The 24,511-nt window shown below is 40.9% G+C and overlaps 1 protein-coding gene across 1 annotated transcript in view; it reads left to right on the top strand.

The window, feature by feature from the left end:
- Positions 1-23,872, top strand: part of MAP7D3 (MAP7 domain containing 3) — a 44,373-nt gene extending 20,501 nt beyond the window's left edge. The window contains exons 7-20 of the mRNA XM_042477841.1: positions 1,096-1,197; positions 3,289-3,387; positions 4,428-4,526; positions 5,634-5,753; positions 7,022-7,167; positions 8,149-8,276; positions 9,022-9,269; positions 16,859-16,994; positions 17,804-17,984; positions 19,272-19,376; positions 19,785-19,838; positions 20,311-20,404; positions 20,728-20,914; positions 21,568-23,872. Coding sequence (XP_042333775.1) covers positions 1,096-1,197; positions 3,289-3,387; positions 4,428-4,526; positions 5,634-5,753; positions 7,022-7,167; positions 8,149-8,276; positions 9,022-9,269; positions 16,859-16,994; positions 17,804-17,984; positions 19,272-19,376; positions 19,785-19,838; positions 20,311-20,404; positions 20,728-20,914; positions 21,568-21,877 — 2,009 coding nt within the window. The 3' untranslated portion in view covers positions 21,878-23,872. The remainder of the gene's footprint in view (positions 1-1,095; positions 1,198-3,288; positions 3,388-4,427; positions 4,527-5,633; positions 5,754-7,021; positions 7,168-8,148; positions 8,277-9,021; positions 9,270-16,858; positions 16,995-17,803; positions 17,985-19,271; positions 19,377-19,784; positions 19,839-20,310; positions 20,405-20,727; positions 20,915-21,567) is intronic.
- The last annotated feature ends 639 nt before the right edge of the window (positions 23,873-24,511 follow it).

Genomic DNA, 24,511 nt, shown 5'->3' with positions numbered 1-24,511 from the left:
AGAAAATTAAGGGAAACAGAGGCAAGAAACATTAAACGTAGTTAAATGAGAAGCTGGCCTTAAACACTGGCATTTGAAGACTGATGTAATAGAATAGTATTCAGTGCCTGCCTAAAGCATAATAATAAATGTGGGGGAAGCACCTGACTAGGAGGAGAATTCCATAATCAAATGGCTTCCATTGTCTCAAGTTCCTACTGATCTGGCCTCTTTTCTGTCTCTCTCATGGGACATACAAGAAAGCTTATAATGAGAACCATAGATGATGGGCAGATGCCCATCATAGGGATTTTTTCTTTAGTGACTTCAACCCCAAACTGTTTCAGACTTTATCAGTTAAAAGCAGTGCTTTCATTTGTGCTTGGAAACAAACTGGGAAGCCAGTGAAGCTGGTCCAGGACTTGGTGTTACATGGTTTGTAAAATACCTTCAGACCAAAATCTGAATTTTCTTCAAGGGAATACAGCCCCGCATAGACTGTATAACAATACCTAGCCCTAAGATTATTTGTTTTAACTGCTACTGCATACTATCCTCGCCATCATAGGCATTACCTAAATTCAGTTCGAGTTCATCACGCTCAGAAGAGAGATACTTGCATCTCAAATGGTTTGCAGTATACCAGACTTACTTCAAGATGAATGTTAAATTTCTTGACTGCAAAGTTTAATATTAGAACTAAAGAAAACTCCTAGCTCTGATTTATATTAGAAATGGTATAGTGGCATTAAGGCTTGTTTAGTAATTAGTTAAAGACAGAACTACAGCATAAGCAATAGGATACATAGCATAAAATGCTTAAATGCTGCTCAGCTAATAATGTGTAATTAGTCATGCCTCATATGTCCAGTATTTTCTCACGCACACACTGAATGCTTTAAAAAATCTGTGGAAGAACAGCTTTTAGGATATAATACTGAAGCTCCCAAGGAGAATTTATCATTAGGAAAATGTATACCCTCACTCTTTCACCGCAATCATAGTATTCACAGTGGCTTACAGCAAGTTAAAAACAATTGCAAAAAAAAGATAAAATAACAGTAGGTAATGCTTAATAGCGGAGCCAAATGCTAAAATAATAACTTCTTTCTTCAGCCAACAAGCGCTCTACTTCCACAGTAAACCTCAAGCATGCTGAAACTGTCATCAATAAGCGCCTTTCATCTTCAGCAGCGCTCCTTAATTCTCCCAGCAAAGGTAAGGCCATAATCACAGAGTAGTTGTAGCAGTATTCTATCCCTGCCACCTTACTTTTCTATCTTCTCCAGGATGTTTGGTCTTAAAACGCCTTCTACCCATTTTGTTAATCCAGCAGAGACTATGCACCTCTTCCACACAGTGGTTGCAGATTGTGATGTCTGTTAGAACAGAAGAGTCATGGGTAAACTTTTCACAGCCCTTCCCTCTTGGTTTTGAAATTCAGAAAGCAAAATCATGACACGTGATTTTTATGTACACCTTTTCATACTAACCGTTTAGGATTTGCATGTTTTTAATCTCACATGCTTCATTTTGATCCAAAGCTGAATAGCCAGCTTTCTAAACAAATGGTATTGATCTGTTCTAAGTCTGAATTCTTGTTGCCTATTGGGAAATGGGGGTGTCAATATGCCTTGGATGAAGGTATGGATTCCCTCCCACCTCCTTTTGCTACTTAAAATAGAGTGCCATGGAAAATAACTGTACGCAGACACTCACACATATACATACACGTACACTATCCCTCTACCCATACACACCATTAAGCAACAATGTGTATGATTTATTCTTCCAAAAAGGCACATACCCTCAGCTACTTACAAGAGATTCTGGAACTGATGTTAGGGAGGCCAAAACTCAGGACCAAACATTTCTGAATTCTGTATCTCACTTAGCCTGATTCTAGACCACTCAAATGGCAGATGTGGTTGAGTCTGGGACATACTATTTCAACCTACAGGTGGAAACTCTTGGTGTTGAATATTTCACCACACATGCTTAATGTGTGCTTCTAGTAGTAATTCTGAATTCATGAGTGTGTGTCTGTGGAGTGAAGTACAGACAGAACATGGTAATGGGAATGTAATAAAGAAGCCCTTGGTTTCCCATGCTCCTCCCCCCTCCATCTCTTTTGGAGCCATGTGGAAGAGATCAAAAACATTCATTTCTGATTGAATATAAAAACATTGAATGATTGAATATAAAAAGCTGCTTTTTAAGTCCAGACTGAATTTAGGGATGGAGGGAGGAATTAGTTTAACTTTCAGTCAGTGAAAACTTGTTGATGTGGACCTTTCAGTAGATTCTGACTTATGGCAACCCTGATGTAGGGTTTTGTTGGCCAGATTTATTCAAAGGAGGTTTGCTTTCCTCTAAGACTGAGAGAATGTGACTGGCCCAAGGTCACCCAGTGGGTTCCCATGGCTGAGCCAGGATTCAGACTAGGTTTTCTGGAATCCTAGTCCAGCGTTCAAATCACTGTGATACAGTGGCTTTCAGTTGAAAACTATAGAGGCTTAATTTCATGGTTTCAGATGCAAGCTTCTGAAAACTTAATCTAAACCAGAGCTCTCCAGGTTAAAACATAACAGGGAGGCATGATTTGTTTAAACTTTAGCTGGGAGAGCTTCCAGTCTCCTTGTGGTTATGAAAGATGAGCATGCAATTCCAGGTCTCATATAATCCTGACATTTATTGCAACTTCTTCACATAGATAAAACCTTGTATCCCCATTACATAAGAGCTGCATATGTCCAAAGAGTTCTTGTTGTAATTGCCTGGATTCCAGTCTGATTTCACAATCCCAACTTTTCACAAAGTGACAAGCTGCCTTAAAACTGAGCGAGTCATTTCAACTCTGTGTTATCTGCACTTAGTGAGAGAGAATCTCCAGCATTTTTCAGAGGAGTCTTTATCAGTTCTATCTGGAAAAGATAGAGAGCGACTTTAGAACCCTCTATAGACCATGTACTTGCTCTTCCACTGAGCTGTAGCCTTTCCCCGTAAGTCTGAAGTAGACCAACGGTGTTTATCAACCATTTGGCGAATAATGCTGACACTAGATAGATGGTTCACAGTCTCTGTTAATTGAAAAAGGTGGCTTGCATTGCTAAAAACATCCAGCCCAGAAATAATTCCTCTATAAATGAATCAAGGAAGTGCTTCCTCTTTCAATCTACATCAGGTTTTGTATGAACTATAATTCAAATCAAACAGAGTGATTATCTTGTTTAGAAATCTCAATAATCGCCTTGGTTATATATATTAATGCACACAGACCTGATCCTGGCATGAATTTTTCCCTTTCAGGCTCAACTAAACGAAGTTCTTCATTAAACAGACTGAATAACAAAGTTCCTCTGAATTCTGAGCAGCCAGTGCCCAAAGGGTTACAGGTGGAGCAAAAAGGTGGAGCAAACAAGATTTTTTCTTTTTTTCAGAAAATGGGAAGTATGGGAATGAGCACCCAAGGTTTTATCTGAGCTTGCCAAAGCAATATACTGTATATACTCATGTATAAGTCTAGAAATTTTAGTCAAAAAATTGCTCCCAGAAATCTGGGTCATTGTATACACAGGTCAATGTAAGTACATATATAGGAACCATTCCCTGGTGAAAGATGAGAGCTTAATTTCTTCTTGGAGCACCTAAAAGAAGCATCAACCCCCTCTACTATCTCATCTATCCAGGATGAGCACAAACAGTTATGCCTGCTGGAATTTTGTATGTTCTTTGGCATTGTTTCCCTTTGCTTCATCCTTTACATCCTTTGTTACCTGCTGCTAAGTTTCACCCTTGACTTATCCATAGGTCTTATCAAAATCCATAATTTTGGGCCCAAAACCTGCCCTCGACTTATACATGAGGTCGACTTATAGTCAAATATATACGGTAATTTTTTGATACAGATTTTAAATCTATAGGGTGTTAGCTGCTGTTACAAAAAAAATTCTGGGCACTTCCAAAAGAAAACGATTTTGCTTGAGCTCTGAAAATGTGTATAGAGATGCCAAACTGAAAATGTTAATTCTGCAACTGCATCCCTGTGCAACTTGCACATTCTCTAGTCCAAAATGATTGTGGCCAGAGGTTTAGGATTTTTCTTTTTCAGTGCAAGGAGGATTGTGTGTAGTTTTAGTCAGTGTTTTGGTTGATGTAATCCGCTCTTAGTTTTCAGGCATGTTCGGGAAAGAAGGATAAGCAAGTTAAATTGCTGGTTTGAATTGACCTTTTTATTTGATGATTCAGAATAGTCCACCTAACATGTATATTTGTTTTTACTTTAACTTTCCATCTGGGAAACAACACAGATATTTGCAAGGCAGGGACATTGTTGTGATTAAATGTTCCCAGCTGGTGATGCTTCTGATAACCTGCTGAAATTGTGTGACATAATGCCTGGGCTACGTAAGCACATCTTGAACATAATTATTATGTTTGGTATCTAGGAGACACAGAAAAGAAGAGGAGCTCATCCTTGAGTAGAATGAGCAGTAACCCCCCGTCTTCTCCTGAATTAGAAAATGTGCAAAAGGAAGAAAAAACAGGTGGATAACTGTTTACACAACTTCCTCCCCCAGTATTCATTAAAAGCAATATCAAGAGAGGAAATTTCAAAAGAGATCATTTGTGTTATAGACATTTAGGTAAACAGAAACCTTAACTCTGACCTTTCAGGTTATGTTCTTGCAAGTGACAAGAATCTTTTTGATATATTACCCTGATTAATAATGGTAATGTTAAAAAATGGGAATGCCAGAGTTTTGTTAAATACTTGGAACGTTGTAGATAGGTGGTGGTGGTGTAATAACTCTTTGCCTACTGTTGGACTGATTTCTGTTTGCATCTACTCTGGCCTCTCAACCAAAGGGCAAGATGGCCTTGTTTCTAATACCATAGCTTTGTTTGGATGAAGCTCCTGGATAAGCAGCTGTCTGTTCATCACAGTTTTCCCTTTCTAATAAAGCATCAGATTTTGTAATGACTCTTGCTTGGCATGTCAGAATGTCACAATGCTGTTTGCATGTTAAATTAATAGTAGTGGAAGTTAACAGACAGATTTGTGGGCAAGAAAGGCCTGACTTTTGACTAATCATTCTTTGAAATTGCAAGGTTTTTCTGTCTAGGGCTACGTGACTTAACCACCTTGATATGACTTTTGCATTTCTAGGAGAGAACCACCATAAAACTAACTCGAATCTCTGTTCTAGCTGTTCCCTCAACCTTGTTTGTTTCTTGTCTGCATGCTATTTTCTGTTACTAAAAGAGTTAATAAAGGCAAACAGTGCAATTCAAGGAGATTGCATTATTTTTGCCATTCTGTGGTGATTCAGTCTTCTCCTCTTATACCAGACTTTCTGATGCAAGTGTAAAATTATTTCCAGGTGACAGAAACAAGGACCTGAATTTTGCAGTCCTACACACACAGCAAAAGTGAAGTGTAAAAGTGAATTTGTCTGGTATAAAGAGGGGTTCATAAAAGAAGCAGCTGCTGTGCACCTTGTACTATGGATCTCTCCCTTTTTCCACTATGTTCTTTCTTTCTGAATATGTGAAGGCTCACTACACTGGTCCTCTTTTTTTCTTCTGTTATGCTGCTTGCTTCATTATTGGACTTTATGTTGAATCCTCTTTGGTTTGTTCTCATCATTCAGCTCATCGTTCCCAGTTCAGCCCTCTGGAGAGTATCAGTCGCCTGCTCGCCCCCACCCAAGCCTCCTTAGCTAGGAGTAAAAGTGCTGCCACTTTATCGGCTGATGGCAAAGATCCCTCAGGTAACAGGCATGTGGTAGAAATCCAGATATGGCATCTGTTTCCTCTTCAAGGACAGATTGGATGAATCCACCTAGTACACTCAGAATAGAGGGCTGTTGGCATTAAGTTAGGTACACAAAATGCTTCCGTATGTCACAGGATCTTCTTTTTGCCCATTGTACATTTCGAACACCTTGTGGAAAATGTCCAACATAGCATGTAAGGTTTCTTGTATCGTCAGATCTTTGGGCTAGTTAGTTCTGGCCACTAGCATAACACAGCCTAATACTGCAAGGCCGCTATATTACATTGCCAACAGGCAGTCTAGTGCACATCGTGAGGATTAAACTATTCTATATACTAGAACTGATATTTTGATATGTGCCAGTGAAGTAAAATAAGGTTCCTCATTTACCTGACATTAGGGAATTTTCAGGCCCTAACAAGCTCTTAACTGGAAAATATTCCTTGATTTTGTCTAACACATTGCATCCCAAATCATTCTGCTACATTTTTTTTAAACAAAGCTGTGCCAGTAATCCATCCATCAGTCCTGACAGTAACGAAATTTCTTTACTGGTCATTTTGCTTTATCTTGCTTAATTATGATGCATGTTTGCATTTGTGCACACTGGCCTCCCAATCATCTTTATCCTCCTCATGGGTGAAATGAAAATGTGGTAATTTGTTTTTCCAGAACACTTTAAAAAGATTACAGGGCAATAAACTAAAGACAGTGCTCTCTGTAGGCCTGGATGCCCTCTGATCTCATCATGCAGTCTATGGATGTGAAGTTTCTCTCAAGGGAAAGATGAAAAAACTTTTTTAAAAAAGTAGAAGTGTGGATTCCCTCGCTCATGCTTAATTACAGTTGTGGAATCCTGCATAAATGTTGCCTTCCACATCTGCAAGTACCCTAGAAGAAAAAAGCGTCCTCTTTTAACTAGTTTAAGCATTAAGTCAGTGCATTCATATTTGAGCATAGTTTTATTGGATGAGATTTCAGTTTTAGCTTTACCGGCCTGCTGCTTTTCACGCTCTCTCCATTCTTGTGGTGGTATTTCTGTGAAGTGCACTACTAATTGTGGTGGTGTCTGTTTCCATGAGCTCTCTTGGACTGTAAGCTTCCTGTGGTGATCTTTGATATGGTACCTAACAAGCACTGTCTTTTCTTTCCTTCTTTCTTTGTCTTTTTTCTTTCCTCCCCCTCCCACCCCTTCCATCTTTCCCTTTTGCCGCACCGTGACCTTGGTGATCTGTTTGTCTTGTCAAATTCCTAACTTTATAGAATCTCCCCTCTGTCCTCGTTCAGCTTCCAACAGTTCCATTGGTTCCCCAGTCCACGTTCCCAAAGTGCCTGTCCGCAGTCGCAGCATTGATAGATTGAAGGTGACTGCCTCTTCGTCAGAAAACATTTCTCCAGAGTCTACACAGGTTTGTTGCTTGGTTGCAGTTTGTATGGGTGGATCCTGTTTAACCTATCTATCTATCTTGATCTCGATACTCCCAAACCACTTAATGCTGATAGATCCCTACCACATTAGATGGAATTGCAGCAATTAACCCCATTCTGGGGTAAAACAGCAATGTGGGAGATGATACTATTAAGGCCAAAGGCATGTTCCTGCAGACTTTATTTATTTGTCTCTGTTAGCTTGGCCTCTTGAATTGCTAATACCCAGTTCACATGGAAGTTTTTTTGAACTAACTGCAAAATTCCTTATTAAAAGAACTTTCTTGTAGGGGTAGTGTGTGCATCTGATTTGCAATACAGTGGGCCCTTGGTATCTGCTGGGATTTGGTTCCAGGATTCCCCTTGGATACCAAAATCCGTGGATGCTCAAGTCCCATTAAATACAGTGGCATAGTAATATGGTGTCTCTTATATAAAATGTATCAAGGTTTACTTTTTTGAATGTATATATTTTAAAAATATTGTGAAGCCGTGCATGCTTGAATCCATGGATATGGAGGTCTGACCATACAAGACTATCACTTGCATCCATGTAAATATTTACAGACCCCACTACTCAGATTCTGCCCAACGTTTTGTGAGAAGAGGTAGAGGCTTTGTCTAGGAGACGACTAAGGAGTGTGTAGCCTTCTGGTTGATGGTGGGCTGCAGTTCCCATCAATTCAAGCCAGTATAACCAACAGTGAAGAATGCTGGGTTTTACAGTTCAGCTGCATCTGGAAGGCTGCACATTCCCACCCTTTGACTAGGCTCTCCTCTAGACTAGCAATATCACACAGTTGCTGGAGCAGCTTTGCTAATCCTATATTCAGTAACAGAACATATTTTCAAAGAATATTACAGAACACCTCCAGCATTTTGACAGACTGTTCCTTCTGCTGGTGTTCTGTGTGCCTTTATGAAAGTAATGATTTAACAGTACATCCCTTCTCTTTCTCCAGAAGTCAGAGGCAGCAAAGCAGCCCACATCTTCAGGGAGGCGTGCAGCTTCGCCATCACTGTCTGGTCCCAGACGATCTACTTCCCCTGCTAATGTGGGTAAACGGCCACCATCTCCAGCTGCAATAAGGTTTCTATCTAATTCAATTGTCTTTGCTCTTTCCAGTTCTCATTCGGAATAAAACTACACTGTTTTCCCTGTTGCCAGCTAATGGTTCAGAGACTGGAGCGTTCTCCTCTCTGACCTGAAACAGACAGGTAGTTTTGGGGGGAGGGGAAGAATTTCCAGGTGACTCACCTCTCACTTTTCTCCCTAAGTCCTGTTGTGTATGTTCCTGTTGTTGTTTTTCACTGTTGAATGCTGCTTAAGGATATTGAATTATATTTGGGTTATTTGAAGAAATCTTTGAGTGAGCAGGGAAGATGATGGCAGAAATGGACAGGAGACTCTGCACCTTATAAGCGTAGAAAACTAAAAAGATGTTTGGAATATTGCTTATACTATATGGAGGGAGTGTAACATGATAACAGTGGTTCTTTTTTTAATGAGTGGGGTGATCAAGCCAAGGAAATGGAGCAGATTTCAAATACAGGGGGGGAAATCCTCTTGGGAGGGGCATATGGATTGTGCTGTCATCCCATATGCTGTCCTGAATGTCCAGCATGGGGTGGAAAATGAAATCTTGAATAAAAACCAACTTTGGACTGAGATAACTGGTAACTGGGCTCTGTCTTAGTATAATAGATACAAACTCTTGTTATGAGCAGGCTTTTTTAAAAGAAGTAAATGACATGCTTCTATCCATGCCAAAGCAAAGCTTGCTGCATGCTTCACTGTTGTAGCAGAGTCCTGATAGATGTTCCTTCCTCGACAGACAAAAGCCTCATCCAAGTTCACCAAATGTCTTAAGGCAACGGCCTCCATCTCCTGTTACCGTCTCTAAACCAGCACCAATACAGCGCCCGTCGCTCACCCCAAATGTTCTTAATATTACCAAAAAGAGAACAGATGTGGAGTCCAAGCCAAAGGAGCGAGTGGTGGATGCTGCAGCACAAGAACAAGGGGCACCGTCACACAGCTCAGAGAAAGAAATCACTGCAACTGCTTCAAAGACCAAAGAAGGTAAGAGAGCACACGTCAGTGGGGTTTGCTGCTCACTCTGATTTTCCTTCTCGCACTCTCATGTTGAACCCAAGGTCATACCAAAATGGGGGAGCATAGATCCTATGTTGCTGGCAGCCCACAAAAGTGTCAAGATACATTAAACCAAAGATGCAAGGATCAGCATCTGCATTTTAAAAGCTTTCAGGAACATTTCTGTTTTTGACATTTAGGGAGCCCTGGTGGCACAGTGGTTAAAAGCCATTACTCCAAGGTTGTGAGTTCGATCTCAGCCTTCCATGCTTTCATAGATCAGTAAAATGAGTACAGTATCCAGTTTATTGGGGACAATTGGCTTACACATTGTAAACAGCTTAGGGAATGCTATTTCACGGATAAGTGATACAGAAATGTACTTGCTATTGCTATTAAGTTCTTGGCAGTTCTCCAAGAAAAAAATGGTTATGTTTAATGCTGTTACGGTTGCATTTGTTACATCAGTAAATGTCAATTCCAACCTGAACCAAAAAGATTCAGTGCAGTTACTCAATATCTTTGTCGTAAGATGAGTAACTGCTGATGCGTAACATGATTGATGCTTCATCAGAACAAATGATTAAACATACGTCAACTTAGACTTCATATTGATTTGCCTGTCTGTATATGTGTGGTTGCAGTCAACAATATAATGGTGTCTGATAACTTGTTCTTAGCCTTTGCTGTCTATACCCTTTTGAACTTATTAAAATATGAATGTAAGGTGTAGTTGGAAGAACCGTGCCTCTTGATGCTATAAAGTTTTGGAATACTAAACTGGGTTGCACAAAAATGATTGGCTCGAATAGCAGAATTTAGATTTTTAAAAAACAGATGATCATTTTGTACTGGACAATAGTATCTGTCAGAACCTGGGCCATAAAAACTTGGCATACAAATACAAAAATAGTTTTTCCAAAAAGCGAGTGAGTTTATTTTGGTGAAAACACTGGCATGGAAGCATAGGTCTGTATGTTGGGTTCATGCATGTGTTCAGAGATTGTCACAGTTGGACTCACAGCCCGAAAATAAGGAAGGCTCAGTCTTGATTTGGACAAATCAGTGCTACAGTTGCCCTTTCAAAAAGAACATAGAATAAATATGTTGACATGTAGAGCTGGTAGGAAGGGGAGCATGATGATTCTAAAGCTGCTCATGATGGCAAAACAAAACAGGTTTTGCAACAGTTCATTTTCTAAAAATAGCAGATGGTCAGTTTCTTTCACGTTCGTTTTGAGTTGGTAGCCTCTTGACATTAATTTTCTGACTGTCATAATATACTTACCTAAGGCTAGATTTGCAGATAAATGGTTTAGCAAATACTTGCTGGTGAAGTCTTGGTTTTCTGTGTCAGATGTCTGTGGAACTATGGCAGTTGATGAAACTGTTAAAGTAATTTTATTAATGTGTAAGGAAGGTTATTCTTCTGGTATAAGAATTTGAAGCTAAGTAAGTCGGTTCCATTAAAATGTTGGTTTCGTTGTATGTGCAGTCACCTAAACCATGAATGTTCACCATGGTAAAAGTAAGGCAATGCCAAATGAATGCAAAAGTCGTCTCCCCTCCTTGCCCCCTGTGCACACACATCCTCTACCCCTCTGAGCAGGAAAAATGGCCTCTGTCATCTCCCGAAAAGAGACATTTCGGAGGAGATGTCCTGGGTACTTCTCTCTCTTGAGAAGGTCTTAGGGGAGACCTTAGCAGAAAAGGAGTTTGACCCTGGGACCTGACAGAAGAAAGTCTTTCTGCAAACAGCCACAGGTGAGTGGGTTGCTTGGTTCGTAGCTTAGGTTTAAAATGCATGTGAAGCTGCATGGCTGCAATGGAAGGTTCCTGTTCTTTGTTAATGTTTTAGATTAATCATGGTGTAACTAATCTGTGTGATGTACCTGTAGCATATTGGTTCCTCTTATCCAATCTTTAGTATAGGGGTGGGCAACTGTGAAAGGCTAGGAGGCTGTATTACACCCTCAGGAGACATTGGGGAGTTGCAACTCTTCCAGGATAATTTGTTCTTGCAAAACAAAAAAACATAAAAATTGCCCCCAAATGTGCCCAGATGTGGTCTAGGGGACATAAGGGCATTCTCACTGTGTTTTGGGGTCTTCCTGTGCCCTTTTAGACTCAAGACAGGATTTTTAGCAGCAGAAGTCTTTCTTTTCATTTCCTGTTTCACGCAGGTCATGTGGTGTGGTGGAAATGCCTCCTCACAGTCCCTAAAGGGCATTTTGACATAAATAGGGTTTTTGGGGAAATTTTGCAAAAAGATTTTTGGATGCCTAGATTCCCTAAGATGGAAAATGCCCTTCATGCCCTCTACAGGTAATTATGAAATAAAGGCCTCTTACAGACTGCCAAAATAAAGCTGCTTCGGGTCTCTTTGGAGGTATGCTATTTAAATGATGCATGGGTCCTAATAGTCTGGAGGTCACGCCAAAGCCACACTCCATTCCTAAGCACTGGAGTGCAGCTTCCGGATTCTTCAGATGCATGCATCATTTAAACAGCATACCTCCAAAGAGACCCGAAGCAGCCTTATTTTGGCAGTCTGTAACAGACCAAAGGGAAAAAATCTTGAACATTTTTGTTTGACATCTTAGAGTCCCTGGAAAGCCATAGAAATGGCCCTGGCCACTGTTTGCCCACCCCTGCTTTAGTATCTCTAGTAGATCTTGTGTAGAGTGCATTAAATGTAAAAATTGCATACTAGCTAAGTTTAGCAGCATATCACATTCTGCACATATGTGCCCGCTGGCCTTAGTCATGCATCTTTTCCTTTACAGAGTCGCCGGTCACCTCCACATTCCTACCTGAATTGCCATTCTCCATCTTGAGCCCCTCGTCTTCTGCTGCCTCACCTTTCTTCTCTCAGGATTATCACCTAGCCTCCTCTGTTGCAAGAAAGATACTTTTCGGATACGATCCGATGTCTCGTGCTGCTGCTTCCTCTCATCCTTTGAGTGACATTCCTATCCCTTTCCATACTGACCTTGTGGGCCGTGCTTCCTCTCCAGGCATGCTTCCATCTCGCAATACTGGTCGGCCAAAGGTTGGATATAGCCGGTCCTTGCAGGCAGGCATGAGTGGTTTTCCATCTAACTCTGCTTTGGAGACCACAAGGCAGGGAGATAAGACAGGGGTCGCACCACTCAGGTGTTTTAATTTCCCTTACCCTCAGAGAACTGGCTCCAACTATGTTTTGCCCTCTCATTCCTCTCCCGGTGGAAGAGTGACAAGCAGTCGGCCTGTGGCTGTGACGGCAGAGTCCTTTGTTCTGGAGAAGCTGCTCCATACCTTTCAAACCATGAGGTGCAGTGTTGACAACATAAGCCAGGAGCTCAGAGTGCTGAATACCCACCTAGCTGATCTCTCACACCACTTTGGCACACTGCCCAGCACTGGCTACTTTTCACAGCCTCAGCAGGACGGCCCAGATTATCACCACTGAAAGACAGCACTTCAGTAGACTCAGGTTCACTGCACTGGCCTTGTCAAATTAAGATAGATTAATATCTTGTATGCTTGGACCTATACCAGGCTTTTCCTTGGAGGATAAACCACATGGCTTATTGATCAAGTGCTCTGCTGACAGCGCATCCAACAGCTGAGGACAAAAAGAGATCTGTTATAGCCTTGTACAAGTGCAACCTAGGTACCATTGCAGCAATCCCATGACATGTCGAAAGGCTTCATAATATACTCAAAACCCCATGTTGACAAACCCATTTTAAGAATTAATAGCAAGCATAGAAATTGTCTGCCTCAAAGGGTGTGTGACACCTTTTTATTTATTTTTAAGTCTTAGGTTTGGAACAATAAAAAAAATGTCTGCAAATGTAGAAAGCAGTAATTTCTTAATAGCAGCAAACATAGATCAGTAAGTGTCATAGAACTGCTTTTGGTGGTATAACTCAGATTCTTCACCAGCACAACTGAATATTGCTCTACTGATTCTGATGTAAAGAGTTCGAAAGTAATTCAGTGTAGGGAGGGATAGAAATTAAATTTGTTCTTTAACTTTTGACAACTGTGTGGGAAATACTTTCCTAGTAAAATAAGTAGGTCAGAGATCTCCATAAATAAGGATATTCTGAAGGCAAAAGCCTTATGTCCTGTTACAGGTTGAATTATCCCTTATCCAGAATGTCAAAATCCAAAATGCTTCAAAATCATCCACATGGAGGGCTGGGATAGTGCTCCTTTGCTTTCTGATGGTCAGTGTGCACAAACTTTGTTTCATGCACAAAATTATTTAAAACACCGTGTATAAAATTACCTTCAGGCTATATGTATGATGTGTATATGAAATATAAATGGATTTCATGTTTAGAGTTGGGTCCCATCTCCCAAATATCTCATTATGCATATGCAGATATTCCAAAATCCAAAACGCTTCTGGTCCCAAGCATTTCACATAAGGGAGACTCAGCCCCGTAGTGACATAAATGTGTGTATACCCTTGTTTTGGATCAGGCACGAAGAGCTAGTCACTCATCCTTTGCACTCTGCAAAAGCTCTCCCCCAGGCAGGCACCAAGCCTGAGGGGAGGGCTGCCATGACCATCCAGTATCAAGGGACTGGGAGAGTTGGAGGGAAGAAGCCAAGCTGCGGGGACTTCCTCCCATCCCCACAACAGTTCTCTAGAGAAAGAGGAAGGAATGCCATTGCTGACTTCCAGCCCTTCACAGAGCTTGACAGTTTCCAGGAGAGAGTTATTGAGCAGGATCCTGGCCACATAGTTTTCCCAAGAGACAGATCAAATGTAGTTCTCTGTGGATAGAGAGTTTCATTTTGTTGGAGTTCAGATTACGTCTCAAGATTCCCCCCCTCCCACCCTATGCCTCTGTGTAGCAGAAAAAAGAATTAGAGTGGCCTTTCTTTCCCCTTCAAAGAGATTGAAAAGTTGCATTCAGAAATCTGGTTTTAAAAAAAACCCTACCTGGCTCTCTTCACTAACACTAATGAACACATACTTGGTCATACCTGCTTCCTGCACTTGCATTTGATGTGGCTCTTTCCTGGGCTTCTATAAAGCTTTCTTATCCTGAGTTAGACCCATTGGTTTCTGTAGCCTGACCAGTTTCTGTCTGATGGTGGGTGTCTGAGGTTTTTCCCATGCCTGATACCTGACACCCTTTTCTCTTACGCATTTGAACATAGGTTTTCTTGCATGCTAAACTTATGCCCCTTCTTGAAGCTGTGGATGCTCCTGCCAACTCAAGGGCTTGTGCTAGTTGGCACTCAGCATTAGGCACAACCTTTTTTAAAGATATTGTGTATAAAATTACTTTCTGGCTATGAGTATAAGGTGTATATGAAACATAAATGAATTTTAGGTTTAGACTTGGATCCCATCTCAAAGATATATCACTATGTATGTATGAATATTCCTAAATCCAAAGTGCTTCAGGTCCCAAGCTTTTCAGATAAGGGAAACTCCACCTGTAGCATAACATTTACAAGATTAGGGGTTAGTATGTATGATCCTGAGAATTCCCATGAAGAATAGATACATAAATCAAAACTGGTACGTAAATAGGCTGTCTCAGGAACTACTGTTTTTAAAGTAAAAATATACTTGTGCAGTATACATTTTAAAAACTCATGTTTGTTTATTCAAGAAACAGCAGGTATAAAAGCTCCACATTTTAGAGCATTCACACTTTTTTTGCTGTCCGTGTACTAGACAAAAATAATTCCTATTAACATTTTTAATAAGAGTGTGTTCACAAATTGGTTAAAACAGTTTGGATAACAATACAGTATTATTGTGAATACCTTTATACATAATGTCAGCGCAAACTGAACTAGCTGTCTTGCATTCTGTGTTGGGATTCACAAAATCCAATACAGTACACTACTGGGGTCTAAACATCCTAAAGGAATCAGATCCCACCTGATTTTGGAAACTAAGCAGGGTCAGCCCTGGTTTAATCCTTCAGTGGGAGACCGCCAATGAATACCAGTTGCTGTAGACAATTTTTCGGAGGAAGGAACTGGCAAAATCACCTCTGAGTATTCCTTGCCTAAGAAAACTGTGTGAAATTCATAGGGTTGCCATAATCAAAAGGCAGCTTGAAGGCGCATAGGCATGCATACATATACTCATCTTAAAATTGATGCCTGACTGAAATGGTAGCTATCCAGCTCTTGATTTTGCACACCAAATTGATGTAGAAGTGATTCTGAAATCTTAACACATTTAAGGCTGAAAATGCAGGATTTATAATGGGGGGAACCTTTCTTGTGTACCACTTCTTGTGGTTATGGGTCAGTGTTTTAATTCAGACTGTACATACCACATTTGAAGAATCTGGTTCATTATACCTTCTGTTGTGCACAGATACTTCTGAATTTCATGCTTTTCTTGTGTTCAAGTTAAAAGGAAAGGTATTTTATTGTTGAAATCAGATGTTCTGTTTGGGTTTTTTCATAGTACGGGAGTATTTCGTTTAACTGAAGCACTGGACTATCAGTGTGTGTATACATGGGCTGATCCAAAATAACAGGCATTGTTAAAACTTCATTAAAATCACTTTTATTTACATTACTTATATGTCATATAGGAGAGCTAAAACCTAGGTTTCTTGACCCAAAATGCCTGACTTGTGTTAGAAAGGAGGGTGGGTGGGGATGTTGGAGACTTGGAGTTGCAGTCCTAAGCTCACTTTTTCTGACGGTCGAATTCAACTTGATGGGTTCCATTTCCAAGTAAACTCACTTATTATCAGGCTGCAAATGGGTATCTTTTAAAGATGTGTAATTCATGTTGGTCACAAACATCTAGTTCCTAGTCTCAAACTGGGCTGTATGTTGTTACCCCACCATTCTGATCTGGAGCGTCACATCTACATTTTATCCTGCGTCATGCCTGATTTGAGTATGACTTTAACAAAAAAGTATGGTTGATCTTCACAACATTCATAATATAATGTGTATTCTCAGACACGAACTGATGGATTAGAGTCCGGGGAGTAAAATGCTGCCAGGAACCCTGAATTGGAAAAATTTAGTTGTCTGATGGTTGATTTTTATTTCTCCTGTTTATCACCACAGTAATTCACCATGAATAAGGCCTTCTTTTTATAGAAATTAGAGGTGTGAATCCATGCAGCCCTCTGGATGTTGAAGGACTACAATTCCCAGGATTCCTCACCACTGGATATGCTGACTGCAGCTGCTGGGAGTCAAACAACATCCAAAGAGCTACATGACTCCCTCCCTAAATACAGATAATGCATATGTGGACAACCTAGCCTTTGCGCCAATTAAATCAAAATAATCAAATTACAATGCATTGATGATATATATTCTCTTAAACTGCATATTGACTTGTGGCTCTGGTAATAGAATGAGGCACTATTTGCACAATGGTTTTATGCCTCCATGGGTCCCATGTTTGGGGATGCAAACCATTTGCATGAGTGAGAACTTTTCACTTATTGGCTTCCTATAGAAATGGGGCCTAAGGCAGAGTGTTGGTTCCACTGGATATGGTTGGTCAAACAAAAGAAGCCTGCACAACTCAATAGTCTTGCCTACCCTCAGTGATTCTTCTGACATCCTCTTTTCAGATACAAGTAGCAAAACTGCTCCAGGGACCACGACAGCTGAAGAAGCAGCAAGAATCCTGGCAGAGAAGCGCCGTCTTGCAAGGGAGCAAAGAGAGCGTGAAGACCAGGAAAGAGTTCAAAGAGAAGAGGAAGAAAGGTAAAGCACTAAGGGACAGTTTTGCATCATGCATTTTGCATATTTAACACAGAGATAGAGTTTCAAATAACCCCTACCTCATAAGTTTAAACTGTGGCTGGCATATCTATAAACAAACTCCTTCAATTAAAAAAAAATCTTGATAAATTGGAAGGATACTTGCTGGAGTTAAATCCCAGAGTTTTGCTGTACCATGGGTAAAATCCCTAAACCCTTGAAACCCCTAAATGGCACAGGACCAGAATTGCCTTCCTTCGTATGCCTGACAACATACTTTGCTTCAGAGTAACCAGAAATACACAGTTGGTTGATACCTGAGGTATTGTATTCTCTGCCCTGGTGTCCAAGATCCAAACAGCCTTTCAATGATTGTATACAATCTTAGATAGCAGGCTTATCCCAGCAGGCTTTTGCAGAAAACAAGCTATGGGCCTATAGCAGGTGTGTGTGTGTGTGTGTGTTTTCATTCAGAATGATCTGGTTTTTAACCTGATTTATTTGGCTCTTATTTTTATTGCAAATTGAACATATTTGACAGAAAGGAGAATATAAATGCTTGAGAGCAAGAGTAGCCTGGTCTCTAAGTGTGTCCTTCAGTATGCATGAGAAAGAACATAAAAGAAGAGGTCTGATCTGTTGTCATTTTTTCAGGACTCTTAGTAAACAAAATGATTTTGTAGTTCCTTTGAGGCTAACTGCAAAAGAAGTCATAGCATCAGCTTTCATAGACTTGGTCTGCTTCTTCAGATGCATACTGATATTCCAGACTAATGTAACTCTTGTCTCTGGACTCTGTTTGGGACTCTTAGAATCAGAAAAGAAGAAATGGCTAAGAAAGCATTTGAGGAGCAGGCACAAGCTGAAGAGGCGCTGCAAAAGCTGGAAAAAGAGAGGAGGATGGAAGAGGAGGAGGAACAAAGACTGGCCGAGAAGGAAAGAATCCGGAAGGAGCAGGAAGAACAGGAAAAGCTGGCAGAGCTTCAGCTGCAGGTTTGTTCTCTAGGTGGAGCAGAATTGGGCAGAGCATGAGAAAAAGGTGCAAGGAGGAGGTTGGATATTTTAAGACACCTGCTTTACAGCAAGTTCAGCAGCCCACCCAAACTCACCCCCCCCCACCAGTTCAGCAGTTGCAACCATTCACCACCTAGGTTACCTGAATTTCAATTCCCATCTACCCAAAACAGCACAGCCAGTGGTCAGATTGATGGGAGCTGTAATCCAGCAACATCTGAGGACTCTGGATTTGGAAAAGCAGCATTAGATTATTGCTTCAGAGCTTCTCAGTTTTCATTATAGTTTTGTGGATTTGTGTGTTATATTTATCTGGAGCTCCATTTGTCCCAATTCCCCAACTGAGTATGATGATACCTATTATTATCTGTTGTCAAGTATTCTCTTTTTAATAGCTTGTTCTTTATTTTTCGGGATTTTAAGGTGCCTTGATTAATTTTTATTGAAATATAAAGGCAGGATAAAAATTATCTAAAAGTAATGAGAAGACTGTATCATACTTAGGGCTTGACTGGTAGAGAGGGCTTCTGTATTATATTTTGGACGGGCAAGTATTGCATCAGACAAAAAATATCTGAAATAAATGAGAAGATTGTATCATACTTTAGATTTGACTGGTAGCTTAGGGCTTCTTTATTATATTTTGACCTGGTGGGTCTTGGAACAGACAGTCAGTCACCTTAAATGCCACATAGAATTGTTGTGAAGTATGCCACATATATGGCACTATTCTCTCGGTGGAGGAGAGTTGGCATAGAAATGTGAATAACCATATGTTGTATTAACAAACTGGGGTGGGGAGTGAATGCCATCAGGACTTTAGTTAAAGCCAGGACACCAAGGATTGAGGAGACATTAGAATTCCATGGAAACAGCCAGTATTTTCAGAGCTAGAATAAAGTACTCAGAGATGAGGCGGGGGGACATATTAGCCCACTGAGTACTGAGTGTCCTCAGCAGTTAACAGACTGTTGGTAGTCTTTTGGAAATAGAAAAGGGTGAAGCAGTGTATTAAATGTGTGTGAGCCTTTAACAGTTTACAGTATCCTGAAGGAGGATAGCCAAAGTGGGAATAATCCCTGTTAAGATGTGATGAGGATCCACTACAAGATTTTGTATCCAGTTCCACTTGTAACAGTTAGGTACATTTTAATTGACTGAAAGCCTTTTAGAACAAGCAGCAGCAGTTTTACTTTTAATTGTTCACCAGGTAGTTTGGAAGTGGGTGACTTCCCAGTGGTATTCTTTCTTGTTTTATCATTTTAGCGGGAAGAAGCTGAAGCCAAAGCTCTAGAAGAGGCTGAAAAGCAACGTCAGGAGCGGGAGCGAATCATGCAGCAGAATATGCAAGAGAGACTAGAGAGGAAAAAGGTACCTGCCTTCTAATCTGAATTGTCCTCTTCCACATTTTAAGGAAAAGCAGTTTGATAAACAATTACATAAATCTGCAATGGACACAGCAAAGGTCTGGAATCTGCTCTGTTTTGTTCGTTTCATTTCATGTTTAGCCTGCCTTCCTGCCAGGGAGTTCAAAACAGCGTATCTCTTCCTATATTCAATCCCCCCATTTTATGCTTATGACAGCTTGCAGATGTATGTTGTGAGAGAGACACGGACAGTCCCAGATTAACCTGTATGGTTTTGTGGCTGAGCAGAGATTCTGAATATAGGTCTCCTGGTCAAATTCTAGCAGTTTACTCCACACTAGCTCTCAAGTGTCTGTGCTTAGAGAATTGAATCTTAGTATTATTTTAAGCCGTATCACTGTCATTCAAACAGAGAATTGAAGAAATCATGAAGAGGACTCGGAAGGCAGACCAGAATGAAGCCAAGGTAAGCATTAGTTAATGTCAGATCCAGCATTCTGCTTATTGTTCGTGTTCTGTAAATAAGCTAAAATTGTAGGGATCTGGTTTTCTCTGAGCCCAAAACCCCTTACCCTGGGCTGGCACCGGAAGCCTCTGCGTACATCTGATTCTGCAATCTGTAAAGCTGTGTGATCCTCCCAAGGCAGGATGGGGTGGGGAATACATATTACATGATCTAATAGATAAATGTGAAGAAGTATCAGACCAATAGAGGTAGAGGTCCATATACGATCTGGCAGGTAGTCTGATTTTCTCTATACCAGCAGACCGCAAAGAATCTGGACAGCCTTTGGCCTGCATGAGGAGCACCAATGTGTTTCTGGTCATTCTATGGGTGCTCAGCAGAAGCAAATGGCATAGGAAACTTGTATAATCTGTGGCATTGCCTCATTGTTTGTTAGTCTCTTACAGCTCATCTTCCACTTTCTTTAATGCAGAATGAAGATAAATCAAATGAGGAGGATGAAGATGTTGAAGAAGAAGAAGAGGAGGAGGAAGAGGAAATGGGCCTTGAGAAACAAGATCAGCCTGGTAAGGGATGGCTTTGCACCTTAGTGGATGGTTTTTTGAGCCCACGCAGCAGATATCTTAAAGATCAGCTTTGGAAGCTTGCAGAATGGAAGGTCTTTATCCCCTGTTATGACAGTAAAACTGAACAATGAAAAGGAGACATTGAAAGGATCGAGCCTGTTGTCTCTCTGTCTCTTTTTCTATCTAGTTAAAAACACTTTTAAAGTAGACACACCACAAGCTATCCGATCTGTTTAACGGTTTTTAGATTGTTGGGAGTATTTTCTTTTTCCCATACACATGTGTCCCAAATTTCAGCTGTTAATTCTCGTTCTCAATTTCAGAAAAGGCAAAGTATGACTCCTCTTCCCTAGAAGATGGTTCAGAGATGGAACAAAAGTATGCTTCCTTCCAAGACGAATCCAAAATAGAGACAGATGAAGTCTTTGTCAATGGTGACAGACTGGAGGAAGTTGATCAGAGAAACGATGATGGGGGTTCTGTATATTGTCCTCAAACGATAGAAGCCAGGTAAGCTTGATATCCTCAGGACATCTCAGAAGAGCCATCCATGCTGGTTCATACAGTTTGGATTTTCTGAGGCAGTCGTTAATTGTTTGAACATAAAAAATTCACAGAGGTATTCTGCTTGAATAAAAGCAAAAGAGAAACAATTCAAGTGGCAGATAGAGATCTTGGGTGCTTTGTTTTGTTTTATTTTTCAAAGTATGCAGATGTAGTGAAAAATAGTGATTTTTTTGGTTAACCATATAATTCTTTTGTTTGCATTGCTTGCAAGGAGTAAAGGATAGTACAATAAAACCACAGTTAGTGCTATTTTATCCCCAAAGACCTTTTTGAGAGAGTGTGGAATTAAATAAAAACTGTTTGACTAGATAACTGTCCCAAAACACATTACAGAAATTATCCAGTTTAGACCGCTTTAACTGCCCTGGCTCAATGCTAGGGAGTTCTGGGAACTGTAATTTTTGAGACATTTAGCCTTCTCTGTCAGAGAGCTCTGGTACCACAATAAACTACAATTCCCAGGATTCCCTTGAACTGAGCCTAGGCAGTTAAAGCATTCTCAAACTGGATTATTTCTGCAGTGTGTTTTGGACCGCAATTCACTAAGAGAAGTGTAAGGAGGTTCAAGATGCAACCTGTTTTTTACTTCTTCACAGCCCTCCAGCAAAAGAAACGGTTATTGGGAACTCTGAAATCTTGGATATTAATGAAGCTGATCAATCAGTTGGATTCATATCCAGCCTAAATGGGAAGCCTTCTGCGTGGAATTTTGAGGAAATCATCGATCTTGACCTACATCCTAAGACAACCAGGCTAAGTTCAGATAGCGTTGCTGCTGAAATATCTACCCAGAACTTTAGAGATGCTACTACAGTGCCTGCAGGTCCCAAGTTGGCGTTTGAGGAAGAAAGTGCCATGAATTCCTTGACCAAACCAATAGAAACTGCATCAGGTAATATTCACTGACAGGGTAGCTGCCTTTCAATTCAAGCCGAGACAAAATTTAAGAAACCAAATCTTCACTCAGTTTAAACTTGGCAGGCTTGTACTGAACTTTGTTTTTTAAGAACAAGGTTCTCCTAAAAGTTGGAGTCTCGAGGGAATGCAGGGAAAGGATGCTAGCTCTGAAGTGGGGTGGGAAATAGGGGGTAGGATTTAGAATCACCCCTCCCACTCCGCTGCAACTTAAGCAATATGTGCCGTCTCTTATCCCTTACACCTTTCAGCGAATTAACTTTGTGGTTAGCAAAAATGTTTGGCTCAGGGGCCTTCCTAGTGGAATGTCACCCATCACCCCAGTCCTTGGCTAAACTGCCTACTCCTTTTCCAATCTAGTGGATCCAGGAAGTAGACCCATTTGATTTATGTATGTGTGAGGACAACCCATAGGCACTGTGTTGCACATCAATATTTTTTTCTGCGACGTGGAAAGCATGTGCGTCCAGTTTACTGCACGAAATGAAACACAGACTTGCGTGCAGGTGTCCCTTGTAGATCTCCCTGCACAGCCACGGTTCCTTTGGTGGTGTTGTATATGCACCTCAAGGGCACTGCCCAACTGGTGCTGAGCCCTGAAACCCAGTTTCGTACATACAGGGTGTGCTGCTTAGCAGGAGGGTGCTAAAAAGGTTCTCTCTTGCTTTTGAACAGAACTGTGAACACTAGAACCCTGGAAGGCTCCTGACAAGCACTTCAGGAATCAGGGTTTCAACAAGTCATGAAGGCCTTGTTTTGGGAAAGAAAAAAAAGCTGCTTGTGAACTTTTGTCCCAGGTTTTGTGCAAAAAGATAAAATAAAGTCTATCCCCCACTTGAGCTTTGCACCTTCAGGGAGTCTCTTTTGCTTGTTGCTATTATCAGATGTCCTTACTGGACCTGTTTAACAAGGTTTCCTTTTTTAAAAAATAACACTTGTTGCCCTTCTAATGAAATGTTCACTAAAATTGCCAGTGCCTCTTTAATATTCCTGTTGGAATGGAAGACAGGGACTTATCCTGGAGTGTCAAGCAACCGTTACTCCATGCAGAAAATAAAGTGACATGATCTAATGCATACTAAAACCAAACCCATTTGTGTCATGTGTTACTAGCATATTAGCCTCATGTGTTTTGTTGCTGTGGGGAGCAGCATTTATGGAGAGCTGGATTGAAACAGCTCAGAGCGCATCACCTCGCTTTGGTGTAGGTGATGCTTGTTTTTTGGTCAGTTTGTTTCTAACATATAGTTGATATGATTAAGACACTATCTTAACAACTCTTGAAAGTACTTGCTCTGACAGGTGGCGAGTTGAAAAAAGTGAACCACGTCATCAGGGTATGCTCAAGCAACATTTGGAACCAACCTCTCCCCTTTTGACAGCAAGCCTGTGGCGACACCATTGTGACCGGTTTCTGGTGCGCCATGGGCATGGTTGTTGTTTAATCTGACCACATGCACCTATTCAAATGTGGCCAGACAGACCGTGAGACACACCAAGGGTTTCTTATGCAAATTGTACGGAAGGAAGGTTGGCACAGTTGAGGTTAAATTACTCAGTTAATTTATTCTTCAGCCTACATTAATTTTTGGGGGTGGGATGGGGGGGCTGAATCTTGAAGTCACATTAGCCTTTTCAGGATACGGCCTTTGACTAAACAACTTAACGATTTTAAGACTAGCCCAAACCCAAATGGGCTGAGCAAATGAGAAGCCTGTTTGCGTTGGCAGTTCACCCCTCTGTGCAACTGCTCATCTCCCGTACATTCTTGCAAGGCTTGTGTAGGTGTTGTCCACCCCGTGAAGCGAGTAGTAGCCACAGAGCAGCACTTGGTAGATGCTTCCCTTTGTGATGTCGTCATTGGTTGTGTTTAAACCCATTCTTTAAAAGGAAAACGTACAACCATTACATGTATTTAAGTTGATCTTCATGCCTTGTAAGTATTATTATTTTTTTCTGTGTACATAAAACCAGTATTAGACCCTTGAAGTTGTGTGGTTTGTTTGTTTGTTTTGTCCACGTTGGTTCTTCGTCCTGTTCTTTGGCTAATTGTATCTCATGGCTTGGCCCAGCCTTCACGGCTGGGGTCTTTGCTAAGCGACCTGTGTAGCCTTAACTCCCTCTGACTTGATCTAGCATGAAGGAATGAACTCTGTGGCTGCTTCTGCAAATTCATAGTAAGGACACAAGTGTTGCGCTGTTCCTACATTCCCAAGCGTTTTGTTATCCCTTTTCAAAGAGCTGTTTTCTTCAACTGTTGGCAGCGGCCACATCAGAGCCGCAGGCTAAGCTGCCTCTCCAGTGTTTTCTAGTTGCAGACATTTTACACTGGAACCATGTTCCTATTTTTGGACAGCCCAGGTAATTTAGGATTTCCCTTCTCATTGCGGTCCTTGTCCTCCACCCTTCCCTTTGTATGCTTTGCTGTTTCCAAATGTTTTAGAACTGTTAGAGCAGTGCCTTAGGTTCAACAAACAGATGTATTTTTGTATGATAGCTCTTTCATCCTGGCAGAGACAATCATTCTAACAAGCATGACGGTCCTGATATTATTATTACTATTTCTGTGCAAACTGATGCCTGTTAAATGCTTTGTTGCAGCTTGTATGTAAATACATATGCACT

This window comes from Sceloporus undulatus, chromosome 7 (assembly GCF_019175285.1).
Source record: "Sceloporus undulatus isolate JIND9_A2432 ecotype Alabama chromosome 7, SceUnd_v1.1, whole genome shotgun sequence".
NCBI lineage: Eukaryota > Metazoa > Chordata > Lepidosauria > Squamata > Phrynosomatidae > Sceloporus > Sceloporus undulatus.
Note: the sequence above shows the minus strand (reverse complement) of the source record. Positions and strands in the feature narration are given on the sequence as shown.